Source organism: Dendroctonus ponderosae, unplaced genomic scaffold, assembly GCF_020466585.1.
Source record: "Dendroctonus ponderosae isolate FM_Combo_2020 unplaced genomic scaffold, Dpon_F_20191213v2 Dpon_F_20191213_6, whole genome shotgun sequence".
Classification (NCBI taxonomy): Eukaryota; Metazoa; Arthropoda; class Insecta; order Coleoptera; family Curculionidae; genus Dendroctonus; species Dendroctonus ponderosae.
Genome location: NW_026018814.1, coordinates 11,199,911 through 11,211,129, shown reverse-complemented (window position 1 = coordinate 11,211,129; position 11,219 = coordinate 11,199,911). Strand labels below are relative to the sequence as shown.

General features: G+C 33.8%; 3 protein-coding genes and 1 long non-coding RNA gene across 5 annotated transcripts; 2 read left to right on the top strand and 2 right to left on the bottom strand.

The window, feature by feature from the left end:
• Positions 1-2,875: 2,875 nt before the first annotated feature.
• On the bottom strand, positions 2,876-3,323 carry LOC125504802. Its single transcript, XR_007281703.1, has 2 exons — positions 3,148-3,323; positions 2,876-3,088 (listed from the first exon to the last, which is right to left on the bottom strand). It is a non-coding gene; the product is annotated as an uncharacterized LOC125504802 (long non-coding RNA).
• A 104-nt stretch (positions 3,324-3,427) lies between these two features.
• LOC109545171 (leucine-rich repeat protein 1) lies at positions 3,428-7,195 on the top strand. 2 transcript variants are annotated; one of them, XM_019915710.2, is made up of 5 exons: positions 3,428-4,085; positions 4,782-6,516; positions 6,578-6,787; positions 6,846-6,975; positions 7,030-7,195. In XM_019915710.2, the coding sequence occupies exons 1-2, from the start codon at positions 3,667-3,669 to the stop codon at positions 5,626-5,628; spliced, it is 1,266 nt and encodes a 421-aa protein (XP_019771269.2). In that variant the 5' UTR covers positions 3,428-3,666; the 3' UTR covers positions 5,629-6,516; positions 6,578-6,787; positions 6,846-6,975; positions 7,030-7,195. The 2 variants fall into 2 exon arrangements, with proteins under 2 accessions (XP_019771269.2, XP_048523267.1); XM_048667310.1 differs by having other exon boundaries at positions 6,558-6,787.
• LOC109545108 (peroxynitrite isomerase THAP4) lies at positions 6,465-7,174 on the top strand. Its single transcript, XM_019915602.2, has 4 exons — positions 6,465-6,516; positions 6,578-6,787; positions 6,846-6,975; positions 7,030-7,174. Exons 1-4 carry the CDS (start codon positions 6,465-6,467, stop codon positions 7,172-7,174), a joined length of 537 nt encoding a protein of 178 aa, XP_019771161.2.
• A 289-nt stretch (positions 7,196-7,484) lies between the features above and the next one.
• LOC109544689 (actin-related protein 8) lies at positions 7,485-11,157 on the bottom strand. Its single transcript, XM_019915037.2, has 9 exons — positions 10,760-11,157; positions 10,108-10,291; positions 9,714-10,049; positions 9,447-9,661; positions 8,876-9,010; positions 8,659-8,812; positions 8,404-8,590; positions 8,049-8,128; positions 7,485-7,831 (listed from the first exon to the last, which is right to left on the bottom strand). The coding sequence occupies exons 1-9, from the start codon at positions 10,928-10,930 to the stop codon at positions 7,605-7,607; spliced, it is 1,689 nt and encodes a 562-aa protein (XP_019770596.2). The 5' UTR covers positions 10,931-11,157; the 3' UTR covers positions 7,485-7,604.
• Positions 11,158-11,219: the final 62 nt, after the last annotated feature.

The window sequence follows — 11,219 nt, the reverse complement described above, 5'->3', positions numbered from 1 at the left end:
GTTTCATTCATTTATTTAGATATAATAGGAACGTTTGTTACTTTCTATAAATGTTTTTAAAATATTTCCATTTCTGCATGAATCCACTCTGGTACACTTACATAAATAAAGCAGAAGCAAAAATAGTTTTTAATTTTTGTCTCGCAAACGAAGAAAGATATGATTAAATACTGTTCTGTACGTTGCTTTAACTAATAAAATTAGCCAAAATTGTGCGTACTGGCGCCAGTAATTTTAATTTAGTTAAGACCTAGTCAACCGCTTATTATTACAAACAATAAACGCTACTAACCTTCGATAACATCGAACAAAAAAACAATTAAATAACTTGTATATATATACTTGTAACTCTGTATCTTGGCAACGAAACATTTCCGCCCTTAAGTTTATCGGAATTTTTTTCATAAACTGACCTGCACAATCTTCCTCTTATTAAATATTACCGCGGCTTTTCTAAATGCACTGTATAGTTATGTCTAGTTTTTTTACCATGCGCACCCAGTTTTAATCTATTTGGTTACAGGTTTTAGATGTTCTATTTAAATGTATGGGTAAAAGAGTAAATAGAAACTACGCTATTAAAAAATGATTTGCTTATTATATAAATATACGCGAGTTATTTAAATTTCCAATAGTACAATATTACAAGCACACAGTTGAAATGAAATGTTTGTTTGTTATCGGCATACTTATTAATTTTTTTCCGCAAGCAACCGCATTTAATAACAATTTGCGCTCGAACGTTCTCAAAGCTCCCGTTAAATCCCAAATGGAAAACTGGACATTGGAATTGATTCCTGCGAGAGTAGGAGAGAAGCAATTTACTTGGATAATTTTCGTGAATATTTTCTTCAAAATTGATTTGCCTGTTACTGTATTTGATGGTAAAAAAATCTTCGATTTACCCCCTTCATATGCCGACGCTCCTCTAATTGTTTTCGTCAAGTTTGATAATATGCCATCCCTTGAGGAAACTTTTCTTCAGCTAAATAGCTACAGGAATTATTTCAATGCAGGAAAATTTGTTATTATCATACCTGGCCCTCCTGCCAAGAAATTATGCCAGTTCTTTAAGCAATCACTTATTTTATATGTAGTTTTTATAGAGATTTTCGAAAATGGCTACTTGGGAATTTATAGCGGAGAATGTAATCGGATGCAACCGAATTTTCTAATGTCGTTGAACGAGTATTTATTTGCTTCCACGAAATCAATTAGAGTGTGTTACTATGAAAAAAGCCCTTATACCATCTTGCCCCATTCAGATAAAGGTAAGACTTGTTCTTATATTAACTGCAATTGCTCAAAATAAAATAAAATAAAAAGATACGTATAGGATGATTCAAAATTAGCTCCTTTTTTTAAAACACTATTTTTTTAGGTATTGAGCAAAGAGTAGTTGACCTGGTAGGCCGTTATTTGGGAATGTCCATAGAGTACATCAAATGCAACATATCTTCTTTATGCAACGAAAATGTGCCTGGCTTCGAAATTTGGGCAATGCTCTACAATCATTCTTGTGATGCTATAATAGGAGTCCTGCCTTGTCAGAAAATTTTTCGAGATTTTGATGTTAGCGCCACATACTTTTCAGATGCTGTTGTATTAATTGCTCCAAAAAATCAATGCGTTCGTCGTGTCGGTTTTCTCAAAATAAGCATGCCTTTGATTGTTTTTATTTCAAGTACTTACGTATTGGTCTCATATGTGGTTTGCAGCTTATCGAAATTAGTGAACCAAGAAACAACGCTGATGTGGGCAGTAAAGTTGCAAGTAAAATCCTCACTACTATCAATTTTTTTGTTATCTGCTGTAGCGTTTAATGGATTTGTCCAGGGGCAGATATTTAAGACTTTAATGTCCAGTAGAGAACATTGCGGTGCGGAAAGCCTGGAAGAATTAATAACGCAAAAAGAACCAATCTATTTTGAATGGCCAGTTCTTTCCGATTTTGTCGAGAAACTTTCGATAGACCGAAACCTGAAAGTTGAATGGCAGCCAAATATGAACGAATACCTACTTGACCCGAAGACAAATCACATTGTTAGGTTTTTGTCTTACAAATATAATTTTCCTCAAGTACCCACTACAAATAATGAAGAAACAATGTTTAGAGAAGTTGAGACTTTGTCATTGATCCACATTGGCATATTTTTCTATAAAAAACACTCTCTTATTGCCAATATATCAGAAGCTCTATTATTCGTTTTGCAAAGTGGCATCAATGAGAAATTTGTTGAAACCCTTCTGGCCAGTGCAAAAAAGCTCGAAGTTATTGATCAAGAAACTAATAAGTTTATCACTATAAAATTTGAAGAGTTGGAGTGGCTGTTTCGGTGGTATTCTCTAGGGTTAATCATGAGTGCGTTAGTATTTTGCGGGGAGATAGTTTTAGCTGGGATAGTCGGTTCAGATGCGGAACTAGCAAATTAATATATTTTGCCACGACAAACGGGTAATTTTAAATAACCGGCTGGTTCCGCATGTCTATTCTGTGGATACTATAGATTTAGTTTTTGTGAATGTTCGACATTGTTGTACGGTTTAAGTTTTGAAGAGCACCATGTAAAAACTAATCGCAAATACACATACTATTTTCATTCTACTCATTACATACAATTCAAGTAACCCTGTTATATTGCATTAGATAGATTCGCATAGTTAATATACGTTTTATGATAGAGAAAGTTAAATCTAATGTCTTGTAGCCTCATTCTATTCGGTTCACCCTTAAAGATCTCAAACTTTTTTGCGTCGTTCATCTGGATATGTTGTGTGGGGATAGAGAATACAAAAAAGTAGTAAGAAACCTATAAATAACTTAAAATAATTGGAGCAAAGCACGAATTTAGAGTTTGAAAATGTCGTCTTTCAATTTTATGCTAAAGGAAATTTTATTGGTGGAAAAAGGTGATCAAGCGAGAGAGTTAGAACTTCTTAAAACTATTATTTGCTTATAAAAATTCCTTAATTCTTTCGGAAGCTCCAGATCAGGAAAAATATGCCCGATGGTGCTGAGTTCAGCAACATGGTGTTTCCCTGCTACTATTTTCACTTTCTACGTAAACATGTTCGATATTGCTACAGACTTTAAGTTTAGAAGAGCACCATTTAGGAATTAACCACAAAATACTGTAAAAAACATACCCACTGTTTTTGTTTCTTTTCTTCTTTTTCATACTCTCCAAGTAACGGCTATAAGGAATTGCTCCATTTTTTAATAGACCTGTATTCAAAAGGATACGGTGCGACCTAAACGTTGACTGACAGTCACGATTTGTTCAATGTGATCTTAAGTTTGGAAATGTTTACGATATTGCTTCAATTTACTGTAAGAAAAGGGTAAAGTTGAGTTACACTTAGATAATATTAAATTACTACTTATAGCTTAATATAAAACTTTTTTTGTTTTATATTTAAAATAACTGACCATAATCTAACCTAAATTGGCTCACAGTGCGTCATAATTAGTTAACGTCATATAATATTCGGATGGGATCTGTGTCATGTATTTCAGCGTACGCCACTGGTAAAATAGGGTAAAAATGAAGGGAACAAAAATAGTGGGAAATGATAAGTTTATAACCTATATGTTTAAACGTCTTGTCGCCTATTAATTAAATATAAGAAATTTAATAATTTGAATGTATTGGCATTGCCAAAAAGATGAAAATCCACTGTACTGTTTGCATAGTAAATCGGTGCTTGCCGAATTTACCTGGCAATCTAAGGAAAAAGCCGTGCAAGTCCACTCTTGCATTATGTAAACATCCAAATAGTGAAGAGTTTTGTTTTATCCTGTTCTCTGGTCAGAACAAAAACGGCACCAAATACCCGTTAAGAAACAATATCAAACAAGTCCTAACTCGGTTTGTTGCGGAAGGAAAGTGCACTATTCAGATCAAGAAACCAGAACACGATTTATGTATACAAGGGGACCCCATTCAGGTTAAAGGATTTCTGCATCTTGTGAAGCGAGCTTTGGAAGGAAAAGTGTCTCCTAAGGAACTTACATTTTCCAGTATGAACGTAATGCCAGTTAAAGCCAAAGACATCGCTCCCACAAAGTTGGTCATTTCTAAAAGGTATGTTTGCATATTCGTTTATAAATAGTTTATATATGCTGCATCTTATTACGAACATATCAAAAGCTAGACATCCGTAAAGATTTGAAACAATGGTTGTTAGTTAATTATAAAATTAAACCATACATTCTTGGCGACGTGCTAGAACAGTGTGAACAACTGGTCTACTATAGGGAAGTGGTTACAAAGTTTGCAGGACTAATTGATTCACTGGAAAGTCGCCTAAAGAGTTTGAAAGTAGTTTCAAAGTCTTTTCTCATAAAAGAGACATGATGAAAGCACACACTGATATTTGGTCAGAATAAAGTGATCTTATAATAAAGAGTATTTACTTTACTAAAAATTAAATTAAAGTAAACAGAAAAGCAAAATCTTACAAATCCCCACTATTACTTGAATACATCCCATTGAGAAACGAGTTCATATTCATGCATTAATTAAAGATAAAAATATTGTACTGAATACTAAATTCACGCTGGATATTAAGCGTTATCTACAAGACCAGTATAAAGGTGGATAATGGATGCACGTGTAAAATATAACATAAATCACAAAGAAATTGCAAAAATTTCATTAAAAAGTTTCGCAAACATTACTTTTTTCCTTATTCAAAATATATATCATAATAAAAATTATTAACCGCTTATGCGATACGTTTACTTCCGCACAATATGTTCATGCACGATTTACTTTCAGGTCTGATTATCCTACGAAAGGCTTCCCACGCACATTGGAAACACTGTATATTATAGACATTCAACGCTGCAGTTTAGACAAAGGAATTCTACATTTGAACAAACTAAAGATTCTCAATTTAAGTAATAATCGAATCGAGAACTTACCAGAAGAGCTGAACAAGCTTTCTAACTTAAGGGAGTTGAACATATCGCATAACTTATTAGGTAGAACGTCAGTTAAACAGTGGCATTGGATTGGAGGGTGTCTATCAAAAAACTTAAACCTACTGGATTTGAGCTACAACAATCTTAGTTGTGTGCCAGATCAACTGGTGAAGCTGTACAGTCTTCACACTCTACATCTTAGTTATAATAACCTTGTGGCATTACCTGTAGGAATTGGGAGCTTAAAGCAATTAAAAATATTTTCTGCGTCTAACAATTCCCTCACCATTTTACCGGGAACTATTAAAAAATTAAGATTGCAAAGCATTGATATATCCGGAAATAAGTTTGAACAAAGCATATCAAATGCGGCTGGCATTTTCCCTAAAACGCTGCAAGTTTGCTCATTAAAGGAATGTTCAGCTAAGAAAGTGTTATGGGCAAGAATTTCATACCCAAAAGGTTCAATTCCTCTGACTCTGGCTGACTACTTGGACTATGCAAAGTATTGCGTTTGTGGTAAAGCATGTTTTACTGTCTTTTTTAGACAAACACATAACTTGCTGCTGGCGAATATATCGGAAACTGTTAACACTAGTGCAAATGAAGCAGTTCATGTTCCGATTGACTGCTACTTTTGCAGCTTGAGATGCTTCAGTTTAGCATTCTACAGTAGGAATCGGAATCCCATTGTCAGATAGGACGCGGTTGATTTTAGTTAAAATTGTATTGTTGATATTCTTCATGTTACAAAAATGCTGTTTGATCTTTTAATTTTAGTTACTACTTGTGAAAAATAACAAGGACCAAATTTAGTTTTTAAAATGGTTTGAAATCAGTTATTGCAAGAATACAACAATGCTTTTAATTAAAATCATGTTGAATACATTTTTTTGAATACAATTTTTGCATTCAGGCAGAATCATCAATGGAAACTGTGTGGGTTTGATGAGGATAAAGACCAATGTTTCACATTGGCCTACATTTGTATTGTAGGTACATTGAAAGCAAAAAGTCTTTGCTGAAAGTATGTACATTTGGAAAATGAAAATTAGTTTATTATATTTATATTTATATATGCACGGGTTTTACTCCCAAGATATGTGCGAGTTGTGCTAAAATAGGTCAAATAGTTGTATACAATTTCTATTAAATCTGCTGGTTCTCTCATTGTAAATTTTAATATAAGTATTTTTGAATTTTTAAAATCTTTTCGATCTCAACCTATAGGTATTCCCTTCGAATTATATGAGTTTCAGGTTTGATAATTTAAGGGATATACAAATACAGTACAAATGCAATAAATATTAAAATGGGAAGAAGCTACTACACGAACTAAATAATCTTATAAAATAGTAATAGGATCTAACTGAATGGTTTTTCTCCTATCTCAATTATTTGTTAATAATTAATATCGGCTAATATTGTCGAAAATTACTGGTAACGGAATGCGTGACTTGTCAAAGATGATTGGACTTCAAATCTCAAAAGCAATGTGAACATTTTAATTAAGAATGAATATTTCCGTGTCTCTGTAATGACCACTAAGGGACTACATGCGGTATTAAGAAATCTTCATTGGCTTGTTGGTAAGCCATATATATTTAGACACAAGTAGATTAAAAAATAGACTTCCGGACTCATTCGCAGGCAAATGGACATCGATTTCAGCTGAAGTGAGTTATCCAACTATGCAAAAAGTTATTAAATTTGACGAAGTTCTGGAGTTTAAGTTCATGGGCCAACCTCTGTTAACGTATAGCTCCGTCACTACCAATCCACAGAACAAGGGCGTGATGCATCTTGAAAATGGGTTTCTCAGAGTGGATGAAGACCAGTGCACTCTGGCATTTCTCACAGGTAAACTGAATTTTATACCAAAAAGCCATCGGAAGTTTTTGTAAAAAATACATTATAGCTATGAATTTTGGACTTGCTTCTCTAGAAGAAGGTTACGTAAAAGGCAATACAGTCGTTTTAGCCTCGGCATGTTTAGGAATTATGAAATTTGCTAAACAGAGCATTTTAGCAATTCATCGATGTTACAGGTAATCACTCAAAATTATCACAGTAAAAAAACTTGCAATTTATATTGTTGTTAGACTCAACGATAAAGGGGAATTAGAGTATACCCTGCTTATGGAAACACCACAAACTCCTCTAACATTGCACGTAGAAGCCGTTTATCGCAAAGAATGCACTGAGAGCGCAGACAAAAAAATATCAAATAATGATAAAAAAAAATAACTAGATAAAGTCAAAAAAGAACTCAGTGTTTTTACTTAGGAGTCATTTAGTTTTCTAGGTATATCTGCGTATTTGCTATGCGGAACGTCGAACTGGCGATAAATCAACATAAGGGCTACCGAATAAATAAAATCAAAATAGATAGCAGGAATTTAATAAATACTGCGAGTAACTTCAAGACTGTTTGAATAGTAATAAAGTTTTCTTAACAAAATGAAATCACCCTCCATTCAATGCACTTCAGCTACTTTAGTTTTCTGCCTGAAACATCCCAAAGTTTTCTCCAAGGAAATATTAATGAAACGCTTTGTGTTTATACAATTTTGGCCTAATAGGCTATATTATACAAGAACGGATCTAATTTGGATGAGTACATGATTAAATCCAATATGTGCCGAATAAAATTTATTGTTTTGACAAGAAACTCTGATTACCAGGTAAACGGAGCGCGCTCTCTTAAAACCCTCACTCCGTACTTCTCCCATTCTACAGCTTCGATCCATAATTCTTGTGCAGTTTCAAGACAAGACATAATGCAGGCACCTTTCCATGCTACCATTGAAGGATCCATGTCTCTAGGGTTGGTGATAATGTCGAGCTGTTCGGCGCGATACAAATATGGAATCTGAAGCGATATTCTATTTTGAAGCCACGTTCCTGAAAGCAAATATACAGATAAATTTAAGCCGATACAATACACTACCATGACACAAAGAACGTAAAGTTGTAAAGCTTTAAATTTCATTCTTATATTCAACTTTCATTTTTTTTGTCCAGTTTAAATAGGCTTTAATAAGTTATGAATGCTTAATGTTCTTAAAAATAAAATAATTGTGCTTATGCACAATGTAATTTTAAGTAAACTTTCACATACCTATTCCCGAGAATTTCATACCTCCTCCAACCACCAGTACACAACCGTACATTTTCCTTTTCAGATCTTCATTTGGACACCTGAAGAGTAGATATGTTTATTAATAACTGCATTTGCTGTTAATTTTGGGCTTTTTCATACGTTTTAATATGTAGTATTACACACTCATCTTTCCTCAAGTTTTACTACTAACTAACCCAAATTGCTTTATTTTTGGTGTTTATTTGAAATGTTAAACGGACCCCAGGGGTGCACTTCCTTAAAAGGCAATTAGCTATTGTCTCTTAACGGTTTTAACTCGTTTGCCACGATTTTCAACGAATCCGATATATCCATATTTTTATAAATTTCTGACCTATCAATACTTTGTAACACAGCCTGATCCAGTCCCAATATTTGTCCAGGATTTATGACGAATTCTTTAACCGATTGGTTAATAACTGGGTCCATGGCATCCACAACAATATCATCATCATTGCCCACTTGCTGACTTTCCAGAAATGATTCGTTTAACTCATTTGCCGAAGATTCCTCTTTCATTCCTACAGAGACGAACGCGTTTGCAACGTGCCAAGGGGAACTCTGTTAGTTTGTAGTATGGGACTTGTACCTTTTTTTCTAATATCTCTGAGATAAATTTCATCATGTGGATCTTCAGGATCGCCAGTCGATATTTTTTGAGTGTGTATTTGTTTCGAACCAGTTATAGCAAACAGTTCCGGATTGAAAAGACTCAAAGGAGCTATAATGCACTCATCTCCGACCTTAAACAATTGATCAAAATAATATGCATTATTATTATCCTCAATTAATCATAATCGTCATACCTGGATAGTAAAGTGGCATATAGGTTTCTGAGGCTGTTTTAATGTAAAAGATTTTTCTTGAGAGCCACATACATCGAGATTCACATGACATAATTCCTCTTTTAGTTTTCTCAAAAGCATTGAATCCAATTTGTTCTAGAGAAGCATCATAACATATACATTTAATTCTCATTAATACATAATACGTGATCAAAGTTCAGTATTAACATTTCAAGGGTATTTTTAGGTCAAAATAACGCAATAATAAACCACACTACAGACATATCAAAGGGTGCACAAAAATAGTTTTTTATTTTGATTTTTAAAATTCTCATAATGTTTTTGTATGAACATTGCAAGGGAAATTCAGAAGAAATTTGCGACTAAAATAAGATAGATATCCGAAAAATCTTTTAAGACAAGATGACAAAGAAAGGGTGTGCCTAGTGGCGTTAAAATATTACGATTGCATTCAAATTTATTGCAAAAGTAGGGATTATTTTGACGCAAAAAATACAGCCTTAACGTGCATTTACAATCACCCTCTATAAGAAATTCAACCAGCATCGAGAATTGATATTTCCTTCCTTACTTGTTCATCGCATTCTTTATATGGAAATGCACACTTTTGTAAAAGCCAATAAAATATCTGTGTAATATCTCCGCCACCATACTCCAATCGGACGCGAGTGTTAGGATGGCAAATGCCATCTTCAACACATGATACCGACGTTTTCTGATCGCCTACATCAATCACGCAAGCATAGGCCAAGCCAGAACCAAACGTAGCTGATACATGATCTTGTACTAAAAACACAATGAAATAGGCTTCTTTTAATTATTGAAAAACTTTTATTACCCAGAAAACAACTGCCAAATCCCATAGAGCCTAACAGCAAGTACATAAGTTCCCTTAGGTAGGTTCTGTTATAAACATCTGGGACTATCAGCACGGCTTTAAAAGCCTTCAACTCTTTGCGACTGATTTGTAAGTTAGTTTCAATGATATAAGTCCATATTGTTTCTAAGTCTGCTAGAACCGATGTCATTGACCCCCCTGGTCCAGAGTGGATGTTGAAATCGCCCCTCTTGTAAGGAAAATGGATATTAAACATTTCATCTGGGCTCAAACGAAATATATCATTGCCAATTATTGTATCGCCTTCAAATTTAACCCAATCGCCTCCAGTGTCACCTGATAACAGTCTGACTTAGTTTCAAATTGAGGAAATGAAGACCAACAAGAAAATTACCAACAATTTCCGGTTGTACTCTTCTATTGAATGCCGCAATTTGCTGTGGCGGAGTAGCGTATCTTCTTCTCCCATCAGACTGCAAACACGACTGTAGAGTATGTGAAATTGCCAATCGGGATTCTTCTAATTCTTTTGTATGACTCAACCCGGTACGGTCTGGTAAAAAGGTGTCAGAATATGCCTAAAATTAATTAGAGAGCTCTAAAGAATAATCATCAGATAGAAAGTATAAGTAAAGTTGCAAAAATGTTTCAAAATTTCCTCAACTGTTCCTTTATTAGGTATGCTTTAGGTTTTAAACCATCATCAGGTAAAACCTACCAACAAAGGGATTACAAAATTAAATAACAAATCAAATTATTTTACGAGTAAAGATTTTACATTTGTTTTACAAAGATTAATTTTTATTCTCAATAAGGGAAGCAATGAAATTCACGTTGGGAAGTGATTTACATAGTTCATCACTGCTTGAAACCTAATTGTTTGCACACGAATTAGGAAATACTCAAGGATGTCATGCATTTACAATAATGTTTTCAAATGTTGAAGAGAAAGATTACTCTCTACTTTAAATTTATTTAGTGAGTAAGCTTGAAAATTATTAAAACATTTTTTTATCTTCTTCTACCTATGTAATGTTTAGACTTACCTGGCCCCCAGGTTTTCTCCTTCTAGCAACCGCATGCAAGACAGTTACTGGGTTTAAGTCCGAAGCCCTGCCAATGCGCAAATTCAAAGATCCTGGATGAATTACCACTATATTTTTCGACTGTACTGCATCTAAAGGTATGTCTGGTGCAATGCTCACGCCTGGTATCATCGCGAAAGTACTTTTCTGGTATTTGTTTTTAAATTTCCTTGATAAACTTTTTTCAAATTTGTTTGTTTATTATAACCTAGAATTATTCCTGGCGACAGATTATCAAACTATTCTGACCAAGAGTTCCTGACAAGTAAACTTGATCTTCTTTAGGAATTATGCCATTGAACAAATTTTTAAAATATTTAAACGAACTGTTTTACTTATTTCGAACATGAACATCATGACTACTAATACCTTTAACTTTAAATTTAATTATTTTATTATTTATTAAGGTAATACTATTTGC

What these genes read in the sequence shown, in the direction of transcription:
- LOC109545171 (XM_019915710.2), top strand. Translation starts at nt 3,667, where the DNA reads ATGAAAATCCACTGTACTGTTTGCATAGTAAATCGGTGCTTGCCGAAT. An exon ending in AAGTTGGTCATTTCTAAAAG is followed by an intron (nt 4,086 to 4,781) that starts GTATGTTTGCAT and finishes ATTTACTTTCAG; the next exon opens with GTCTGATTATCCTACGAAAG.
- LOC109545108 (XM_019915602.2), top strand. Translation starts at nt 6,465, where the DNA reads ATGACCACTAAGGGACTACATGCGGTATTAAGAAATCTTCATTGGCTT. An exon ending in CACTCTGGCATTTCTCACAG is followed by an intron (nt 6,788 to 6,845) that starts GTAAACTGAATT and finishes AATACATTATAG; the next exon opens with CTATGAATTTTGGACTTGCT. An exon ending in GCAATTCATCGATGTTACAG is followed by an intron (nt 6,976 to 7,029) that starts GTAATCACTCAA and finishes TATTGTTGTTAG; the next exon opens with ACTCAACGATAAAGGGGAAT.
- LOC109544689 (XM_019915037.2), bottom strand. Translation starts at nt 10,930, where the DNA reads ATGATACCAGGCGTGAGCATTGCACCAGACATACCTTTAGATGCAGTA. An exon ending in CAGAGATATTAGAAAAAAAG is followed by an intron (nt 8,591 to 8,658) that starts GTACAAGTCCCA and finishes TCGTCTCTGTAG; the next exon opens with GAATGAAAGAGGAATCTTCG. An exon ending in TATGAAATTCTCGGGAATAG is followed by an intron (nt 7,832 to 8,048) that starts GTATGTGAAAGT and finishes ATTTGCTTTCAG; the next exon opens with GAACGTGGCTTCAAAATAGA.